The 21085-nt window shown below is 47.0% G+C and overlaps 4 protein-coding genes and 1 pseudogene across 5 annotated transcripts; 3 read left to right on the top strand and 2 right to left on the bottom strand.

The window, feature by feature from the left end:
• Positions 1–854: 854 nt before the first annotated feature.
• On the top strand, positions 855–3771 carry LOC133887829 (cyclin-P4-1-like). The gene is made up of 2 exons (XM_062327813.1): positions 855–1492; positions 3420–3771. The coding sequence occupies exons 1-2, from the start codon at positions 1107–1109 to the stop codon at positions 3700–3702; spliced, it is 669 nt and encodes a 222-aa protein (XP_062183797.1). The 5' UTR covers positions 855–1106; the 3' UTR covers positions 3703–3771.
• A 2843-nt stretch (positions 3772–6614) lies between these two features.
• On the top strand, positions 6615–11023 carry LOC133888062 (histone-lysine N-methyltransferase, H3 lysine-9 specific SUVH5-like). 2 transcript variants are annotated; one of them, XR_009903698.1, is made up of 3 exons: positions 6615–6833; positions 6937–9747; positions 10297–11023. XR_009903698.1 is itself a non-coding variant. In XM_062328169.1 (2 exons), exon 2 carries the CDS (start codon positions 6945–6947, stop codon positions 9624–9626), a length of 2682 nt encoding a protein of 893 aa, XP_062184153.1. In that variant the 5' UTR covers positions 6615–6833; positions 6937–6944; the 3' UTR covers positions 9627–9811. The 2 variants fall into 2 exon arrangements, 1 of the variants encoding a protein (XP_062184153.1); XM_062328169.1 differs by lacking the exon at positions 10297–11023 and having other exon boundaries at positions 6937–9811.
• LOC133888063 (putative glycine-rich cell wall structural protein 1) lies at positions 10836–11685 on the bottom strand. Its single transcript, XM_062328170.1, has one exon. It carries the CDS (start codon positions 11609–11611, stop codon positions 11021–11023), a length of 591 nt encoding a protein of 196 aa, XP_062184154.1. The 5' UTR covers positions 11612–11685; the 3' UTR covers positions 10836–11020.
• Positions 11686–13249: 1564 nt separating this feature from the next.
• LOC133888619 (uncharacterized) lies at positions 13250–15484 on the top strand (annotated as a pseudogene).
• A 172-nt stretch (positions 15485–15656) lies between these two features.
• On the bottom strand, positions 15657–19488 carry LOC133888618 (glutamate dehydrogenase 2, mitochondrial-like). Its single transcript, XM_062328929.1, has 9 exons — positions 18862–19488; positions 18636–18749; positions 17575–17796; positions 17396–17470; positions 17192–17308; positions 16720–16970; positions 16437–16512; positions 16234–16320; positions 15657–16137 (listed from the first exon to the last, which is right to left on the bottom strand). The coding sequence occupies exons 1-9, from the start codon at positions 18967–18969 to the stop codon at positions 15952–15954; spliced, it is 1236 nt and encodes a 411-aa protein (XP_062184913.1). The 5' UTR covers positions 18970–19488; the 3' UTR covers positions 15657–15951.
• Positions 19489–21085: the final 1597 nt, after the last annotated feature.

Below are 21085 nucleotides of genomic sequence, written 5' to 3'. Positions count from 1 at the left end.
GATATAACAGCTGTGTATTTGTACTGGTTAATTTGTTAAGAACCAGCAGAGACGAATCAACCTCAAACCATATTTAAAAAAATCGACTAGGGTAGAGACTTATATCCTAGCATGGTGAGAATCGAACTCTGGTTAGCTGCCCCACTGGTCATTATAAGCCGCGTAAGAAAAGCGTCCTCCAATGACTGGAGGCGCACACTAAGAGCGAAATACTAATTTGGGTTTAATATAAACTTAGGCATGTTCTGATGCACGCTGGTGTCATACCATTGGTCGTTTCAGTGTTTGACCTTGATCAGATGTGATCACCATTTCCATCTGAAGAATTGCGAACAGAATGGTAGCTGTGGGCTTGTGATTGACGCGTCCGGCTGACGAATTCTGCAAATGCTTTGCGAGTGATGAAGCATGAAAGAATTTTTGCAAGGAAAAAAAAAAGAAGCATGAAAAAAACTTTAACCAACTGGAATTAGCTCGGATCTTGGTTCAAGTGCACTTGCCCATTTTGGCACACTTGGGAGCGTCACATCTCACCATTTTGACACGTCTGTGACACCTCTAATAAGCCAAAACAACTGAGCAGCAACTCAGATAGTAAAGAAAGAATTCTGGTCCCTTTACTTCACCAGGCTACTACCTAACTGATCAACAACCAGCCATATTTACAGGCACAAACCATGTAACATGTGCAAGGAATATTCCATGGTAGACATGCAAAGAGAGAATGAAAGAAGAATACAATAACTCACAAAACTACATACATGACTCTTTGGAAGAAATGAAATGCATAGATTCTTTAGAAAAATAGTAAGCTCAGTATTTCTATACATTTCCCGGTTTTACGCAGGATCTAAACATTCTAAGGTCTTGCTCAAAATGATTGACTCACTGAGAAATGAAGTACTTCGAACTAAATTCCTGTAAAATTCGCGCGAAATTCGTGTGTTCTAAACGGGAAATCAATTTCAACCACCTTCCCTCCATTCAATATAACGAGCTCTTCGACTCTCCAACACCAAGTCCACTCTCTCCGGTCTCCAACCAGCTAAGAACTTGCACGAGCAAACGCACAGCATCCGAAAAGGCAAAGACGGCAAGAGGCCGTCATGGCCAAGGAGATGGAGGAGGAGCCGGCGGACATGCCGCGGGTGGTGGGCGTGCTCTCCGCGCTCCTGGAGCGCGTCGTGGAGCGCCACGACGCCGCGGCGGGGGCGGGTCAGCTTGCGGCCGCGTCGTCCGCGTCCGCGGCGCCGGTGGCGCTGGCGCCGGCGTCGGCGTTCCGGGCGACGACGAAGCCCGGCATCTCGGTGCGCTCGTACATGGCGCGGATCGGGCGGTTCGCGGGGTGCAGCCCCTCGTGCTACGTGGTGGCGTACGTCTACCTCGACCGCCTCCTGCGCCGCGGCCGCCGCGCGCTCGCCGTGGACTCGTACAGCGTGCACCGCCTCCTCATCACCGCCGTCCTCGCCGCCGTCAAGTTCATGGATGACGTGTGAGTGCGCCTACACGCCTGATCGCCTGCTCACAATTTAATTTCTGTGATCGTTATGTCGCGCGCATGATCGAGTTCTTGATTTCGTGGCGGTATTGCTCTCCGGTTCTTGTTTCCAGTTGGTGCTCGAGCCACGAATTCTCTTCTTACAGCAACGATTGAAACGACAAACGAGCAGAAATGCAGAATCCATGTCCTTGAACTGTATGAAGTCAGGAGGCAGGCATTCGATAGATCACGAGAGGAATTCAGAGACAATTATTAAGGAATATGCCACATGAGTCTTGTTCTTTTGTGCTAAAGTTGGGTTTTTTATCTTTTTAAAACAAAAGTTGGATTATTATTTTATCTAGTTACTGACTTTAAGACCAATCATTTTCGTAGAAATATTGCCGTGCTTCCTTTATGCAATGTAGTGTAAATAGTAATTGTCAGCCAGGTATGGAGTAGTTGAGACTTGAGACTTGAGAGTTAACACTACCGTCGGTTATATGACAACAGTTTCTTCTCCACTGTTAACATTGCTGCTGACGGTGTTACTAAATACCGATATACTTCTATTTAAGGCATTGTCATTTTTTTGGATACAGAAGCTTCTAATGAGATAAGTTAGCCATAAAATTAGCATGCATTAAGCAGAGCACATTCTTTAAGCAACGGAGCTCAATCACCTCCTACCTAAATTCTAACTGGTACTTGCTGCACCTAAATTCTATGTACCAGCAATTGAAAACTGCATCAACTATGACAAGGCCACACATTACATTTGAGAGATCTGTTCTTGAGGTTTTGTGCGCCCTTTTTAAGGACTACTAGTTTGATTAGCGCGCCTATTTTTTATTTTTTGTATGGACCATGACAAAAGAAGACTAAAAAAATTAGATTCATAAATTTTGTATATTTCAATATTTATTTATGAAATTATTAATGTTAAACACATTTAATTAATTATAGAGAAAACAATAGTACTTTTATGCATGCACATAGTTTTAACATGTATGTGAAAGTAATACTAACCTAAAAAAATTGTTTTATATTTTTTTTGAGTTTTAGATATTTTTCTTCGCATTTTAGATTTTTTTTTTCAGCTGATTTATTAATATAACTAATATTCATTTTGACATTTTCTAGAATTTCCCGAAAAAGAAAATTACATATGTATGTATACATATATGTATATATACATATGTATATACGTATACAAATATACATATATTTATATATGTGTGTATATATATATATGTGTATATACATATGTATATATACATATATGTATACATACTTAGAGCCTACTGCTACAGTAGCAACAGTAGCAGGGTCCGGAGAGTTTGATAATTCTTTCACCGTTAGTATATTGATATTGATATGTGCAGAAGGTAGCAGGGTCTTGAGAGTTTGAGAATTCTTTCACCGTTAGTATATGGATATTGATATGTGCAAAAATATGCCTGCTTATAAAAAAAAATCTGGTTTTCCAGTTCCTTCCATCCAACCAGACATGCACTGGGGACCTAAAAACACAAGATAAAGATCCTCACCCCTTTTGTCCCTCTCACCACCTTTCCTCATTTTGGAATTTAATCCATTGCCAAGTTGTGATTGAGTAGGACAGTGGCAACTTGTCCCCTGCTGATGCAGTGATGCTCACTCACTGGCCCAATTCTCTCCTGCCAGGATCACCTAACCCTGATATCTCCTTTTCTCTGAAATAATTACCCAATTGTCCATTGGATGACATGAGATCTTCTCTCAAGCTACTACTCAATTGGCAGTTTGACATTTAAAAGAACTGATATTTTTTTAACTGCTAAAAGAATTGATTTGGTGTGCCCGCTCTAGCCCATCTGGTGGTTCGGTAGCCCACTACCAGCACTAGCCTCTGAATTCTGGTACAAGCTTAAGCTGACGGCTGTACATTACCTTGCAGATGCTACAACAACGCCTACTTCGCCCGGGTCGGCGGCATCAGCCTGCCGGAGATGAACTACCTGGAGGTGGACTTCCTGTTCGGCGTTGGGTTCGACCTCAACGTGTCGCCGGAGACGTTTGGGCACTACTGCGCCATCCTCCAGTCCGAGATGCTGTGCCTGGAGCTGGAGACTCCTCCTCCACCTCCTGCCGCTGGTTGTCCAAGGCCGAACATCTGCAGCCTGTCTGAAGACGACGCTACCAGCAGCGGCAGTAGCACTCAGCAGCAGTTAGCTGCCTAGAGACAGGTACAGGGATTGCTTCCAAGCAAGCAAGCGTACATGTGCTACATATACTGTATTCCATGCTTGCTTGGACACATATACTGTATTCCATGCTTGCTTCCAAGCAAGCATGGAATACAGTAGAACACGTACTGCGCGTAGGCATCACATCCGTGTGATTGATTTGCTGTCTAGTGCTTAGTTTTACTAGCTTGTTTAGATGGCCTATGCTTCTTCCTCTGTTTCTTTGTGCGGAGATTTTAATGCATGCATATATGGTTTATTTTGCACTATCTATATAGTGCCATGTTTTTTTTTTCGCTTTTGTTTCTGCTGTAGTGATGTAGCTAGTTAGAGTTGGAATTAAACCAGGGACGTTGACTTCTTTTCGCTGGTGAAATAGACTGTACATGTATCTTGTACACTATGGAGAATCACACTGAGCATACTAAAACAGTAGATCGACATGACGCATCTGTCGTAACCGCGTCGAGCAACAATCAGTCTGTGCAGCAGCGCTTTGGGATGGATCGGTGCGCCAAGCTGCATCGGCCAACGGGCCACGCACAAATGCTACACGCATGTTTGCGTTGGGATTCGTGTTAAATAGAAATATGAAAAAATTATAAGATAAAAAAGAAAATTAGTAGATTAATAAATATTAAATGAGTAGAATAGACAGAGAAAATAGATCCGCTGCATCAATGTCGCCGAGTTGTAGCGGAGAAGAACGATCCAAGATTTGCATTTGAACCATGAACACCGCAGAGATTAGCAGGTGGAGCGCATCGTCCAGCGGATTTGACCGGTCCAAATCACTGTGTCTGTGTGGCCGCGCGTGCCCAGTGCCACTTGTACGGTGCAGTGCCCGGTGTTAAAAATCCGTCGGTAACCGTTAAAAATCACAGTTACCGAACTTCCCAGTCCGATCCGATTTCAGAAACCGAACGGTAACCGAAATTTAAATTAAAAAAATTCGAAAAAATAAAAAAATTTAAAAAAAACTAGACACAATTCTAAGACCTTTTGTGAATTTTTTTTTTCAAAAATAATGTCGTTTTCATCATATTCTATAGGGAGAAAGTTTGAAAAAAATTGAAGCGTACGGCTCAATTATTAACTCACGTTAAGGAAAAGTGTAACATGCAAACACATATTTTTCTTGTATAAAACGTATTTTAAGAGAATCTTTAAAATTGATTTCACTTTATTTAGAGTTTTATTAAATTCTTTATGATTTTTACAAAGTTCACAAGCATAAAGTGAATATGTTAAGAAACAACACTGTAATTAACTTTTTCATGTCTACTATTATTTTTTCTACGTAAATCATAATATAAATAAGCTAATGAAAGTGGTTTCACTAATTTTTTAGGTGTGATGGGTCATTTATGAGTTAATCTAGTTGCAACATATTTACACAATCATGCATGTTACAATAACTAATTCATGAGTTCATATATTTTTAAAAGATATAGGATCATGTAAGAAGACTAACAAAATTAGTTTAATGATTTTTGGATTAGCAAAGAGTAAACTATGCATTTAACTTGGTTTAACAAATAAAATTTCTCACGGAAAATTTTGAACTTTTTTATGAGTATAAATACTTTTATCACGTAGATCATGTTACAAGGAATCCAACAAAATTTGTTTCACTTGATTTGAAGCTCAGATGTATTAGTTATTGATTTTACAAGATTGAATATTTTTTTAGGTTTTTTGTTGAACTGCGCTGAAATTCGATAAAACCGCTCGATAAATCGAGAAAACCGAGCGGTTACCGACCCAAACCGCTCGGTAACCGACCAAATCAAAAAATGCGAGAAAATCGCTCGGTAACCGACCCAAACCGCTCGGTAACCGACCCAAACCGCTCGGTAACCGACCAAAACCGAGCTGTTACCGAGAGGGCAAAAACACGATTTTTCGTAAACATTCAAAATCTGCCGAATGAATTTTCTCCAATTTTTTTTGAATTTTTGATCGATAATCACGGTTACCGTGGTTTTTCGGTTACCGTCCGAGGTCGATAACGTGAACCCTGGCAGTGCCCAAGCCATGCAATTTGTGCTCACTGTTTGGCCGATGCAGTTTGAAACTGCATCGTCCATGGCCAGCAACTTGGCCAATGCATGCGGCATGGTTCTTCTGCTCCCGTTCCAGACTTCCAGTGATGCAGTGATATGCCAAAACATCGGTTACAGCAGTTTTTGCTAATTTTCAGTTGACTGGGAATTAACACAAGTGAACTTCGGCTATTTTTACTTGATCATGAGGGAAAATAATCATATGAGACATTTTATCATGTACTTGGAAGCTAGACCCAATTCAGGGCACCTTACTGTTCCTTGCTTTTTTATTCATAATTTTTTCTAGCTTACATATAAATTTTATGACAACTTACTATACGTATCACGGGTTAACTCGTCATGACTAGCATGAGTACTGAGATCAAACGCGTGCTCAAAACTGTGATAGCATTAGATTTTTGCGAGAAATTTATATGGAACCATTGAACCCGTAGAAATCGGGAAAAACTATGGCATTCCAAATGCTTCGAAGTATGGCACATTTATAAATGCGTGAGGCAGTTTAACGAAATAAATCCTAACTGGAATCATGAGCCAGCCCTAGACCGAAACTAAATCGAATTCACCCCGCGTGAACTTAAGTCGAAATCGGATTAATTGGAGCGGAACCAAAAATCGAAGCTGAACAGGTCAGGGAAAAAAAATCAGCCATCTGGATTAACTAGGAAGCAAATTCTGTGAGATATTTACGAGAAAGATCCCGTAAAACCTCTATCTATATCACACATTTTAAATCTAACTGTTCCCATATATGCTACAGATGTGCGTGCAGATGCGTAGAAACAAGTTCTACGTGTGAGATGCTATCTTGTATAATTTGCTTCAGATTAACTGAGCTGAGCGGTCGGTCCGCTGCCGCCCGGCTCGGCCAACCCAACGCATCGTTCGCCCCGATGCGCCCTGGCCCTTCCATCGTTTGAGGAGGAGACTCACGTCCCGGACTCCGAGCCCCCTCTCTGTTCCGCCGTTACCGGAAGGAAAGCCTCCACCGCGCCGCCGCTCTCTCCTCCACTCCCCGGAACGCCCCTCCGCGCCGCGCGCCGCCTCCGCCGCCAGGTACGCATCGGCAACACCTCCCGCCCGCCCGCGCGGTTGGCCCCTTCCGTTCGATTGGTCCTGACCTGAGGCATCGTCTTCTTCTTCTTTTTCTCCGCGTCAGGGGGACAGATGATTTCGGAGGGGTCTGGTGAGTCCGAGCAGAGGCGGCGGCGTTGGATGGAGATGGGGGCTGCGGTGGTGCCACCGAGGGCGGCCGGCCCGCGGAGGTACAAGGCGCTCGCCTCCTGGCGCTTCCAGCCCGGCTTCGTCAGGCAGCCGGTCAAGCATGCCGCCGCCGAGCCTGACGGCGGCAGTGGAGGGCTCGCGGGGGGCGTCCCCGAGGCGAAATTTTGCGGATCGGGAGCCGCACCGAGCGGCGGCAAGAGCGGGGGAGTCGGTGGAGGAAAGCGGCACTTGAAGAGGTGCATACGCAGTCAGAGTGCGAAGAGCCCTGATGCGGAGGATGTGGAGAACGGCGGTCGGCCTGGAACTGGAAATGCTTGCGACTTGGGCAAGTCCAGCGCCTTTAGCGGCGTGGAGGGCTTGGAAGGTACTGGAAATAGCGGGGGTGTCGGGGTTGGCGTCGGAGCTGGAGAGGACTGCAATTCGGGGAGGTTCAATTGCAATGGTAGTGTGAAGGATACTGATGAGCAGGATTTGAGGGGTGCTGCCAGCGGCAGCGGTGGCTTTGATGGGAAAGCTAGCGAACCCGAGGGCGTTGGGAGCAATGTAGGAGTGGAGAAGTGCATTCCTGAGGGTTTGAAGATGTCTGTGGATGGGACTGGGCCAAAGAGCAATGGTTCTTCTGCTTCAGATCGCAAGTTGGAGGACCCAGAGGGAAGTGTTGGGTTGGGAGATTTCCCGTGCCACACTGCAAAGGGGTGTAGCACGGGAGATGGGGCTGCCAAGGAGAGCGACACAGCAGCCAAAGGTTGCAGCCCGGCAGGTCCTGGCAGCAATGGTAATGAAACGTATTACCGCAAGGGGCGGAAGGTAGTTGTACCATGGAGGTTCCAGGTCGGGTACAAGCGGTCATTCTCCAAAGCTTTTGGCTCCGATAACGGATCTCCTGATCTTCCAGCGTACAAGGTTGAGGACCGTTCAGCAAAGTGCACTCCAGCAACTAGAAGTACTGTGCGATGTTATGCAAGTGCTCATTCTGGTGTTAGAGTTTCAGCTACGCATGGCTTCTCTTCAGTGAAAGGTGAGAAGGAGACCGGTACTGCAGATAAGAAGAGGAAAACCAACAACGATGATCGTGATAAAGTCATCCCTAATAATAGTGGTGTCATCACTAGAGAAAGCGTTATGCAATCTCTGCAGGATTTCCGGTTAATTTACCGGGACCTTTTGGATGAACAAGACAGTTTGAGGGAGGCAGTGCTTAACCTGCGACCTGATCTACAGGCTTACAGAATTTTCAGGGAGCGTTTCTCCATAGAGTGTGATGATAAGAAATATGTTGGCAGTGTGCCTGGAATCCATGCTGGTGATATCTTTCATTTGAGGGTAGAGCTTTGTGTTGTCGGTCTTCATCGCCCTCACCGGGTAGGTATTGATTATATCAAGAAGGATGATGGGACTTGTGTAGCTATTAGCATTGTGTTATATGCACAATCTTCTGAGATGAAGAATAATTTTGATGTCTTAGTGTATTCTGGATCAGTGGCAGTTACAGGCAATCAGAAGATAGAGGGTACCAACCTGGCACTAAAGAAGAGCATGGATACTAATACACCTGTCCGTGTTATCCATGGGTTCACCACTCATTTTAATGGAAACTGTGGAAAGAAGAGATTTCCTACTTATATATATGGGGGTTTATACCTTGTTGAGAAGTACTGGAGAGAGAGAGAGTGTGAAGACCGTTATGTATATATGTTCCGACTGAGAAGAATGGAAGGACAGAAACACATTGACATCAAAGAAATTCTGCAAACAGGGAAGGCTGGATCATGTGATAGTATTATCATCAAAGATCTATCCCAAGGATTGGAGAAGATCCCTATATCTGTTGTTAACGCAATATCTGATGAGTACCCAATGCCCTATCGCTACATTTCACGCCTTCGATATCCCCACAACTATCAGCCAACTCCACCAGCAGGTTGTGGTTGTGTTGGCGGATGCTCAGACTCAAAAAAGTGTGCATGTGCTGTGAAAAATGGTGGGGAGATCCCTTTCAATGATAAAGGTCGTATCATAGAAGCAAAACCCCTTGTTTATGAGTGTGGACCTTCTTGCAAGTGCCCTCCTACATGTCATAACAGAGTTGGCCAACATGGCATGAAATTTCGGCTGCAAGTCTTCAAAACAAAATCAATGGGTTGGGGAGTGAGAACTCTTGACTTCATACCATCTGGAAGCTTTGTATGTGAATATATAGGGGAAGTGTTGGAGGATGAAGAGGCACAAAAGAGGACCACTGATGAATACTTATTTGCTATTGGACATAATTATTATGACGAATCTCTTTGGGAGGGCCTATCAAGATCTATACCCTCACTTCAGAAGGGTCCAGATATAGATGACGAAGCTGGCTTTGCTGTTGATGCTTCGGAGATGGGGAACTTTGCCAAATTCATCAATCATAGTTGCACCCCCAACCTCTATGCACAAAACGTCCTCTATGATCATGACGACAAAAGTGTGCCTCATATCATGTTCTTTGCCTGCGACGATATTCGACCTCGCCAAGAACTAGCATACCACTACAACTACACAATAGATCAGGTTCATGATGCCAATGGTAACATCAAGAAGAAAAAATGCCTCTGTGGCTCTGTTGAGTGCGATGGCTGGTTGTATTAGGTTTAGAATGTACAATTTCTTGATGGATAATTGAACTTGTTCCCTTGAGTCCGCTTCTAGCTTATTTTATGGCTAGAAAAGTAAAATGGAAATCAGTGCTTTGGTTTCCGATGATGTCAAGGTCATCCTTCTTTCCCAAACCTGCTATCATAAATAGAAAATCTGTTTGCTTGGTTGATCCTTTATTTTGTGTTTCCAGCTCTCAATATGAGGATAATTTCTTGTGATAATAAATTTTATGTAGGTTTCCTTTTCTGACAATTTACATCCCATATTGGGCAATCTATGCTTAACTATGAAGTTATATTTGAGGACAATTTGTGGGTATTGTCATGGCTGGGTGATCCATGAGCATGACAATTTTATATCACCGTGCAATAATGTTGTTATAGTTCAAGTCAAATGATGTGGATAGCCCTAGAAATTCCTAGAGTATTTCTTTTGAACATACTTTCTAAAAATTGGGAAATCCCGCCGGATGAGTCACCTGATATGGAGATAATTCCATAATCGAAAAGAACACAATTGCAAGTTTGTTTCTGGTTACCAAGCTTGAGTGAGAGCAATATACAGTTCACAGCATCCACTCGCCCTGCTGCCTGCTTCTTGTGTGGTTTTATTAGCTGCACTGGCATGTATTCCATTTCTGATGATGAGTTTTTTTGCTCAGGTGTCCTATGCGACCTGACTCGGCCTCTTGTTGAAAATTGTTTTTGGAAAAAATAAAGTTTCAGTGCAAAAATGACACAGCTACGAAGTTGTTGTGGTTCTTACAGGCATGGCTGAAGGCTTGAGGCTGATGAATGCTTGAAGTTTCATCGTGCGAAGGCCTCTAAGATTTTGTAAAGCACGCAAAGAGAAGTCATGTTCAGAGGAGGCAGCTTGGTAGGATTGTTGATAATGACTGCTTGTTTGGAAATTAGGTGGAAGAATATGTGTTTCCGACCTTGACGTTCCTGAGCTAAAAGCCAAAGCCTGGTGCTTAATCGAAATTATGCCTGAAGCTTGAGGCAAGATAATTCTGCATTCCACTTTCCAGTGGACCTGTGGTTGCTCCATAATACTAACACCAGTAAAAGCCAAAGCCCGGTGTTGGGGTAGCATACTAGTATGAAGTAGGAACTATTCTATTACGGTCTCTAGCCAAAGCTATGATCTCTTTTTCGTTCTGTTTTTCTGTTTGGGATGAGGAATTTGAGCACTGGAATATTGAAGCAACATGGTCATTCAGCTCTGCAGATGCGCTGAAACCATTGTCTCTTGCTTACGGTTACAGACTCAAGCCAAAAATGGCACATTATTCAAGACCCAGACGACAGTACAGTACTACTATGCAATACCGTATGATGCTGTACACCCCAGATGCTAACCGGCCTTCTTTCAAGCGTCACTGTTCAGTTGCCGCCACCGCGGCCTCCTTGCGGTGGCCGCCACCCGCCGCCGCCGCCGAACCAGCCGTGCGCGCCTGGGCCGCCGTGGTCACCGCCAACTCCAAACGTCCCGCCGCCGGCTCCCCAGCCGAAACCGCCACCGCGCCCGCCCCCACCGCCGCGTCCGCCGAAGCCTCCGTGCCCGCTTCCCCCGCCGCCGCCGCCGCCACCGTAGCCATACCCGTACGCGGTGCCCTCAGCTATGCCGCCGGGGCCCGGCGCGGCGGAGCCATGGCCATAGCCCCAGCCGCCTCCAGGCCCTGAGGCCCACCCCCAGCCGTACCTCCACCAACCGTCAGGGCCGGAGCCATGCCCGGACCCGGAATCGCCGGTCCACCCGGTCACCTGCCCCCGGCCCCTCCCCGGCGCGGGGCCTCTCGGCCCATCCATGCCGTCGCCGGTGAACGGCCGCGCCAGCTGCTCACTGCAAGAAGTGGAAGGGGAAGCGGAAGAGCTAAGAGGAACGCAGTCACGAGCCCTCAAGTCTTCTTTCCCTAGCTTGGTCAAGCCTTCACACTGGTGCCGGTTTCGGAGGTCTGGCTTCGTGTGGACCATAGATTTGCTGATCGATTGATTGCTTCGTCACCAAGACGACGACTTCCTGATCAGCACCATTCTTTTGTTCGCTGCAGCAAGCAATACAGCAGTTATGGTGACGATCACGACTCATCCGATGATCCTGATGTCTACGAGGATGACGCTGTGACCCACCGGAGGACTGAACAAAGAAAGGAAAGAGGAGGGTGCATTTGGAAAAAAAAATACAGCGGCGTTGCACACGTCTCTTTTAGGATCGCTTGGATGGCCGTGAAATGGTGGATCTTATTACTTGATAAAAAAAATTATATTGTCTAATCATTATTTGATATATAGAATTAACGTTGAATACATCGGGTCTACTGTTTTAAGATCTGCATTAGGGATAAGTAACGATCATCCATTGGTGCTACAGAGGAGAACGTAGAATTTTTTTCATGTACGTGGGTAGGATGACAAGTGATATCATCGAGCCAACTTTCCATGATAAGTCTCATAATAATCGGCCCGCGGGCATCATAATTCGGCCCAAATAGTATCTCCGGTGGCATGGTGCATTTCCAATTTCCCGACGACAGGTTATGCCGACGTGACTGACCTTGTACGGAAGCTCACATTACTCCGGCTGGATCTTTGAGGTTAGCAAGGGGCAATTTACTGCAGGTCTCAGTTGCTGTGGGCAGAGAAGCCGTCGTCTCTCTCACAAGCAGTACGACGAGCCCGGGGAATCTGGTCTGGTTGTACGCAACCTACAATTTGCTCAGAGGACGAGCGGACCAATTAAAAAAATTCTCAACTATTTTAAAAATCTCATCTGAATCCTACTTCGTCCGTCAACGAATTCGTTTGTGCATCCTCCTTCGTCCGCCTCCCTAACCATCCTGTGATTCAAACACCCCCTCCCCTGAAGGGCTTCCTCTTCCTCCACCTCTCCCTTCCCAATCCGATCTCCTCTCCTCTGCGTCCAATGCCACCCATGCTCGGCCCGGTCTCCCCCCTCTGCTCCTCAGCTACCACATCCCCTAAAGTGCCCAAGATTCTTTGCCACCTCCTCCAGCTCGCATCCCCATTCCCTGATCCCCCCCCCCCCCTTCACGCTCCTCCTCTCCTCTCATCCGCGCCCCGAGCCGTCGCCTCCTCTGTTCCCGGTCCGCGCACCCAAGCTGCCTCCTCCTCCTTCGGCTCGTTAACACCCGCCCCAGTAGCCCACCTATGCTCCTCTCCAGCCCTCCGCTGTCGATTCTCGCCCCTCCATTCCTCCCAAGCCTGTCACCCCCTAATCCCACCTCCACTCCTCCTCAGCATGTCCATAGTGACGGTCCACTCCAGTCGCCCTCCCGCTCCAACTCCTCGAGGTCGGGCGACGTACGAGTGGGGCAAGAGGACACTGGGGAGGAGGAAGGTGGAGAAGTGGGGAGGCCGACGCCCGTTGCCGTGTGCCCCGAGTTGTATGCGTCACGTCTATGGCTGATCCTGAGATTTCAATGATCCAGGACGAAACTAAAAATGGACTCAGCCCAGCCCAGCCCAGGGTCAAGAGGGAGAACAGAGCCCAGCCCAGGGTCAAGACGGAGAACAGAGCCCAGCCCAGCCCAGCCCAGGGCACTAACACCAAGCCACCCCACCGGCCGCAGTCTCCGTCTTTATCCTTCAAACCCCTCCTGTTTCCTCCGTCTCCCACCCAAAGAGGCGGAGGGGACCCGATCTTTCTTCTCATCACCCCTAACGCGCAATGGTGGCCGTCGTTGAGGTGGGGAAGCGCCGCGCCGCGGAGGGGAGTAAGGCCACGGATGATGAGAGGAACAAGACGCCGCCGTCGCCGCCGGCGGCCGTGCCGACGCGCCGGCAGCCCACCCCGGATCACCCACCCTACTGCTGGGTACGAGTCTACTCGCCGTGGATTAATCGCCTCCTCTAATTTTCGCCTATTCCTCCTCTCTTCTTTCTTTAATATCGCTTTAGATGTGTGTGGTTTGGTACCACCAGTAATTAATCTCTGCTTCATCGAACCAATTAGGAAATTAGGAGACTAATGATTAAGCATTGCCTCCTCCGATGCTTAACCAACTAGCTTAATGCTTACGTTAATCGGCCAGCAATGGAGTTTTTTTCCCCTTCTCTTTTGTTGGGAAAAGGGCGCAGCAGTTGAGTTCGCATCCGCTGTTTCTGTGGGCGGACGTACGATCAGCACGCCTGAAATTGTGGCCGCGTTGGGTTGGCAGATGATCGGCGAGGCGATCGACGCGCTGGGCGAGGACGGCGGCTCGTCGGAGGGCTCCGTCTCGGGCTTCATCCGCGCCAGGCACCCTGGCGTGCCCGCCGCGCACGACAGGCTCCTCCGGCACTACCTCGCCAAGCACGTAGCGGAGGGGTTCTTCGTGTGCACCGCGGCGGGCCGGTACGCGCTCAGCACCGACGAGACCGCGGCCGTGGAGGTGCCAGTGGAGCCGGCTACGGTGGCCTCCTCCGAGGCGGCGTGCGTTGGGTCTCCGGAGACAGAGGCCAAGCGTGGCCGTGGCCGGCCGCGGAAGGATGGCTCGTCGCCGGGATCGCCTTCCGGCAAGAAGGGCGGCAGCAGAGTGCGGTCCGCGACGCCCAAGCGCCGCGGGCAGCGTCGCAACGCGGCGCCACTGGCCGCTGACGAGGGCTCTGTTCCAAAGTCATCGGCTGCTGCCGACAAGAAGGACGGAACCCAGGCGATGTCCTCGACGCCAAGGCGCCGTGGCCGGCTTCTCAAGCTGGTGCTGGCCACGACAACCGACGGCTCTGGCTAAGCACTCGTCACAGACAAGAAGGACGGCGACGACGCTCCATCCACCACGGACAAAGAACATGGGCGACCGCACGAGCTGGCCCTGGTGATCGTCGGCGACGGCTCTGCCACAACATCGATCATGGACAGGGTATGCGGCGAGGCCCCTCCAACCGCGCCCGTGGACCGTGGCCAGCCTCGCGAGCTGGCCCTAGTGACCGCCGCCGACTTGGCTACGCCAACGCCTCCCATGGACAAGAAGGACGGCGGCGAGGATCCATCCTTCAACCTGGCACTCGTGGCCAAGCATGACCGTATATCCACAATGTCAGCTGCGCCGGAGCGCAGCAGCCAGGTTTGCGAGCTGGCACTCGTGGCCGCTGACGACGGCTCTGTTCCGGTGTTGAGTGCTGACGAGAAGGATGGCGGTGAGGCTCCATCTGCATCGTACAAGCGTCGTCGTCAGACTCCTCGCAATGCGGCGCCAGTGGCGACTGCTGCCCACGGCTCTGCCCCAACATCAACTGCAGGCAAGAAGGCTGGCGGCAAGTCTCTGTCAGCCACATCCAAAGGTCGTCACCGGCAGCGCAAACCGGCCCTGGTGGCCACCGGTGACCGCTCAGTCCCTATCCCAGTTGTTGGCAAGAAGGTCAGGCAGTGAAGCCGCATTTGCAACGCCCAAGCTGGCACTGGTGACTGCCGGTGGCGGCTCTACCCCGGCGTCAGTCGCTGACAAGAAGGACGGCAACGAGGCTGTAGCAGTAGCGCTGGAGCCGGACGGGCGGCCTCGCAAACTGTACCCACTTACCGCTGACGAGGTACCAGTTGATCCGTTGTTCTGTCTTCTCGCGTTGCCTGCTTGTATGCCGGCAGCGGCGAACGCGGAGCTCCAAAATGTGGGCAGGTCCGAAGTGGCAGGCTGATGAAGCATCTCATAGAGTTTGAAGAACACTCCCCCAAATTGCTAAATGCAATGCATAGGATAATAACTTTTGTGTCTTTCTTTTCCTAAACTAGCCTGCTTACATGTAAAAAAACTAGCCTGGTTAGGGCTTGAGAAATTTATAGCAGCTATATGCTTTACTGTGTTTTTTTCTTTTGCAGTGTAATGGCTTTTAAACTGTCAATTCGTGTGAATCTCTTCAGCAAATGGATCTTGTTGGTTTTATTTGAGCCTTTCTACAATTCCTGCTTATCGTTCACATTTTGGGGAATTCAAAATTCAAATCTAGACCAGAATCTCAATAAGGATGACAGATTGACACGATACAGGCATACAGCAACTCTGTTGGAACCAGTTGAGACCAAACAAGCTTTCCAAGATCAGAATGCAATAGCAACCTTTGTGAAGCACTAAAGGGCCTCTGGAGTTGATACCAATTTGTCCAGAACTGGATTACCACATTTGGCAACCCAGGACAATGAATTAGCGGAAAATAAAGAATAAACACAATATCTTTAACATGTACCTAGAATATTATTTCAACTGAACTCTTTCCGTGCCAGCCACTTCTGATGGAGTTATCAGATCAAACACTGGTAATCCAGTACTGTTGGACACGAATTATTGAATGATGGATCGATCTCGAATACAATGATAATGCTCTCATGCCTCCCAGCCCCTCAAGAGGGTAGCACGGGCGACACGGTTAACTCCCAAGGTGAATGCGCCCATCCGAAGGTTGCAGTCTTGAGACTTGCACATAGCCTTGATATGGTGAAATGCGCTGTTCATATACTTTTGGAGTTCTGCGTTCACCTTCTCTTCATCCCACATGAAACCTTGAATGTTCTGCACCATCAAAGTAGCATAAGGAAGGTGTTGGACTAAAGCAAGGAAGCAAATGTGCAATGAGGTTGCAAAGGCCATCGTCGTGCATTCATTTACCTGAACCCACTCAAAGTAGCTAACGATCACACCACCGGAATTAGCATAGATATCAGGCAACACAGTCACTCCCTTCTTTGCGAGAATCTATGTAGTGTATACAACAAGAATCAGAAGCACAGAAAAATGGGTCGCCGAGTTGGCTATATTCCAGGTATTACTATCTCAGGGATGCAAATTCTTGTAAATTATTCTGTGTGTACCTCATCTGCATCTGGATCAGTTGGATGGTTAGCGGCTTCAATTATAAATTTGGCCTTCACGTGAGGCGCATTTTCCCTTCACAGAATCAACTAACGCAAATTAGCAATTCTGGAGCATATACTGCTTAGCTAGGAAACGAATCAAAAGGTAGTTTATTCGACACATAACAAGACTGAAATAGATTGTCAGGCATGACAAGGTTTTGAGAGCGGCATAGCAATTAACGGTGGTTATTGACAGAAAGCTAATCAAGTAACAATAGACAGGGACACTAGCTGTTACCTGTTAAGGACTCCACCTAAGGCGCATGGGATAAGAACATCACATTCATGCACTAGCAACTCAGCAGAATCCATAACTTCTGCACCATGAAAGTCTTTCAAAGCACCACCCTCATTCCTATGCTTCATCAAAGCAGGTATGTCTATGCCAGCCTTGTTTCTGATTGAGCCTGTAACATCCCCAAGTGCAATTATCTTACCACCCTTCTCGTGGATAAGTTGCGCAGCCCATGAACCAACATTACCAAAACCCTGCAAGATTTACAAACTATAAGGAGAGGAACAACGTATGGTGCTGCTACTGACAATAGAGCCTATATTTGAACACAGATGTTTTTGGTAGTTGAGCTGTTGTTAACACTCTCCAAGGCAGACAGCAGGAATTCGTGCTCCTCTTTATGTGGAACATGTGGTTCTCCTTTTACCATCTTAAAAGTAGTTCAAATGACATACGAGAGTCAATTATGATTCACCTGAATAACAAAATTTGATTCGGGAATGGACTTTCCATATTCAGCCAGGAGAGCCTCAGTAGCAAACATCACACCTCGTCCTGTGGCAGCATCTCTGCCTAATGATCCACCAAGATCCTATAACAAAGAGATCTAAATTAGTATTGTACTTTGTAAAGACTTTATTTGCACGAAAATAATTTGCTGTCGTATTTATTTACTTACTATTGGCTTCCCTGTGACAACTGCTGGGGAATGGCCATGGAATTTTGAGTACTCATCTAAAATCCATGCCATCGTCTGTGTCATAATTGGACAATCAAGGATAAGGGAAGTAGCTGAGCATACTAAAAATGGCAGAGGATCACATAAGACGACAAAATTAAAAGAAAATCCAGGCATACCTGTGCGTTTGTCCCCATGTCTGGAGCTGGAACATCTGTATGAGTTCCGATAAGATCATGAATTTTCTGTGTAAATACACGTGTCAACCGCTCCAACTCACTTCTACTTAGTTCACCAGGAGAGCACCCAATTCCTCCCTTTGCTCCACCATATGGTACTGCTGCAACCGCCGTCTTCCATGTCATTAGTTGAGCAAGTGCATTTACTTCATCTGGTTCGACCTGCCAAGCAGAACAATGAAAATGATTGTTTGACAATCATATTTTCTGAAGCGGGGAGTAAAATACAAGAACAATTATGGTCAGCAGACAATCCTGCAGTTGATTTTCTACCTAAGATTTTTAAAATTTAGCATAAAAGAACAACACCAAAGAAAGCAATTTGTTAAAAAAATGTAGCGCTTCTTTTTTCCCCAAAATAGACAAGTGATGACTCAGTTGCTTACACACGTAATACAGTAAACCATTGATTATCTAAACTAATTGACAGTCAAAAGTCAGAACGAATTCGAAGTAGCTAAATCAGAATAAGCACCTCTTAGTACAAATTTTATATAGCTTTCTGCGATGCAAAAATTGAATCAATATTTGGAGAAGTAAAGAAACCACAAAGTTTGTTATTTACAAATTGAATTAGCATTAACACGTCAGGAAGTAAAACCTCCCGATACTCGCAAAAGGTCACTGAAAAGTTGGTTCAATAAACAAAGCAGAATTAATAAATAAAAATTAAATTTCTTTAACAGTTTGACAGAGAGAAATATCATCGTAAGCATACAGTGATAAAAAAGATACTACAAACTTCACATCATCTGCTTGACAAATCGACAACCCAGGCGGGCACAAAATGCCCTATACGCCTATACTAAACTGCAAACGAGTACTTTAGATCTACCACACCGAAAGGAGACAACGACCTCATTGACGAGAAACAATCACTGACAAAACAGGGTGAGTTCACATTCGCTACACTATTTCGGCTCAGTTGTGTTATCCTTTGAAAGAACCCAAAATCACCAGACAGAATTAACAACATAATCTCATCAGGAGAGACCCCGCACCTCAGGGTGATAGCGGATACCGCCTTTCATCGGCCCGCGGGAGTTGTCATGCTGCACGCGAAACCCAATGAACGACGCCAAGGTGCCGTCGTCTTTGGGGATGGTGCATTCCACCTGCAACGAACAGCACGAAACCGATGAGCAAACAAGTCAGCAACCTGAACAGACAAGCTCCCGGAAGAAGAAGAAGAAGAAGAAGAAGGCGCAAACAACTGCGCAAACCCACCTTGATCTCGCGGAACGGGATGAGGAGGCTCTTCTCGAGCTTGGAGTCGAGGCCGAGGAGCCTCGCGGCCTGCCGGAAGTTACGGCTGGTGGCAGCGAGAGCGTTCATGGCGGCCAAAGGCGGCACCTTTTCGTCTCAAAGAAAGATCACGAGGCGGACGCGAAAAGGACCCGCCTTTCCAACAGCGCGCGCAGCACCCGGACAGGAAAAAGCGCACGCGACGCGAGCAAGATCGGAGCGAGCCAAAAAAAACGGCGAGACGGCGTTTTCCCTCCGGGAATCGAGGAGAAGGCTTGGATGAATCGGAGGCAAGAGCCGGGCGGTATTAATAGGGATCCAGCCGGGCGGAGACGGAGCTGGAGAGAGGATAAGATCGACGAGCAGGGCTGAACTAGGACTCCGACTGGCTTCTCGATCTGGAACTCTTGCGGGGGAGGGAGGAGTTTAGAAGTCGGAACCGCTCAATGTTGGTGTGTGACTGGAACTCGATTGGAACCAGCCGCACGTGTTCCGAGCGGGAGAGGTTAATTAAAGGAATGTGCTTATTGCGCGCTAATGCCCGATAAGAAAGAGAGTGAGCGCAAAGCGAGTCTAAAAATAGGAAATTTCTGGGAGAGAGAGCATCGATGCAGCTCTTTGCCTCTTTCATGGCCTCCCTAGTGATCTAGTCTCTAGGTTCTACTTCTACCTTTTCGTCCACTAGATCACCCTTCTCTTGTGGGTCCCGCCGGGCAGTGAATATCTAGCCCCAGGCCACATGGGAGGGCGGGTGCGTGCCGTGTCTGTCCTTTTTCGTGTCCCTTTTGTTCTCCGATGATTCACCTGAACTGAACAGTCTCTGTGTGTGTTTTTACTTTCTGTTCAGGGTTTTGTCTGCGTCCCCGGATTCTCTGCAGGCCTCTGTCAGGGCATCACCCCGACATACTTGTAGCAATGTCCAACTTTGAGCTTTGCAATGTCATGTGATGCGATCCTGTCATTTGGGATACTCCTACGGTCCTACTCTATTACCGCTCGGTTTTCAAATAACTGTTATTATTGACTTTAAACATCAATATTTAACTGTTAATTTTTTACAAATACACATATAAATCATTCTAAGTATACAACATACTTAAACTATTTTTATGGTAAATCTAACAATACTATTTTTATTTTACTTGTTTAAATATTTTACAAATTATTATTAGTCAAAGCTACTTGTTGCTACAGTATCAGTGTTAATTATTCGTAAGCGGAGGTAGTACTACTCTACAGGCATGTCAACATTCCCTTATAGCAACACGTGGGAGAGATAATGAAATTATTTTTAAAGATAAGTCCCAACGAGACACGAGCGTCGAAGCAAACAATCACTCTTACCATCGGACAGTGGCGGACCCAAAGATTTTAATGAGCCTAGACTGGGTGCAAGCCGTGCCCGTACAGGTTAGGTTTTACCTAAAATTTGATCGATTCAAATCACGAATTTACTTATAGCCTATATAGAGGTAAAGAGATGGATCGGGATGGAGCCTAAATTCACACAAGATTTGGTGCTTTTGTTACTATGTAGCTGATGAGAATTAGTATTTTCTAAAGAGAAGTTCTTAGCCTAGGGGGGCCATGGCCACCTCTGGTCACAAGGAAGCTCCGTCCCTGCAGACAGCGGCAGTTCATGCAGTGCAGTGTCCCACTTCGCCGGGGTTTGGTGCCTTGGTGGACAAATCACATGCCGAAGCCTCCTTTTTCTCGTGCGGCTCCGTCGTGTGAGCACGAGTGTCTCGATCTTACAAGCACACTAATCGCGTCAGCGTCTTTTTGTGGTAATCGTGGAAAAAATGGGGTAAACTCAAGGATGGCCGTTCCCACAGAGACTTTGTCAAATTTGCAACCTATTGTGACTTGTTAGTCTTGGACGGAACTTGACGTCGATGATTTTGAATTTTTGATACAGCCGATGGCTCAGTGCTGACTGCAAAAGCTCTAATCCGTCCACACGCAATCGGTGGTAGGTGAGTAGGTGACTGTTGATTGTTTGATCCGAAATTCTGCCGATGTTAATGAAAAATTGGTCTGTTCCGCGGACCGTGCGATGCGAGTCGTCGTAATTTTTCCGGATTTATTCCGTCTTGATAGCCGTTTTAACCACTTAAACTATCTCTATAGTTGTTTTGAATTGAGTAGATGACTCATTGTAAAAGCAATATAAAATCACTTGCTTTGTATATGTAATACCAAATAT

This window comes from Phragmites australis, chromosome 13, assembly GCF_958298935.1.
Source record: "Phragmites australis chromosome 13, lpPhrAust1.1, whole genome shotgun sequence".
Taxonomy (NCBI): domain Eukaryota; kingdom Viridiplantae; phylum Streptophyta; class Magnoliopsida; order Poales; family Poaceae; genus Phragmites; species Phragmites australis.
This window is presented reverse-complemented; position numbering and strand designations above follow the sequence as displayed.

What these genes read in the sequence shown, in the direction of transcription:
- LOC133887829 (XM_062327813.1), top strand. Translation starts at nt 1,107, where the DNA reads ATGGCCAAGGAGATGGAGGAGGAGCCGGCGGACATGCCGCGGGTGGTG. An exon ending in GTCAAGTTCATGGATGACGT is followed by an intron (nt 1,493 to 3,419) that starts GTGAGTGCGCCT and finishes ATTACCTTGCAG; the next exon opens with ATGCTACAACAACGCCTACT.
- LOC133888063 (XM_062328170.1), bottom strand. Translation starts at nt 11,611, where the DNA reads ATGGTCCACACGAAGCCAGACCTCCGAAACCGGCACCAGTGTGAAGGC.
- LOC133888062 (XM_062328169.1), top strand. Translation starts at nt 6,945, where the DNA reads ATGATTTCGGAGGGGTCTGGTGAGTCCGAGCAGAGGCGGCGGCGTTGG.
- LOC133888618 (XM_062328929.1), bottom strand. Translation starts at nt 18,969, where the DNA reads ATGAACGCTCTCGCTGCCACCAGCCGTAACTTCCGGCAGGCCGCGAGG. An exon ending in ACATGGGGACAAACGCACAG is followed by an intron (nt 17,471 to 17,574) that starts GTATGCCTGGAT and finishes ATTATGACACAG; the next exon opens with ACGATGGCATGGATTTTAGA. An exon ending in GCTACTTTGAGTGGGTTCAG is followed by an intron (nt 16,138 to 16,233) that starts GTAAATGAATGC and finishes TTGATGGTGCAG; the next exon opens with AACATTCAAGGTTTCATGTG.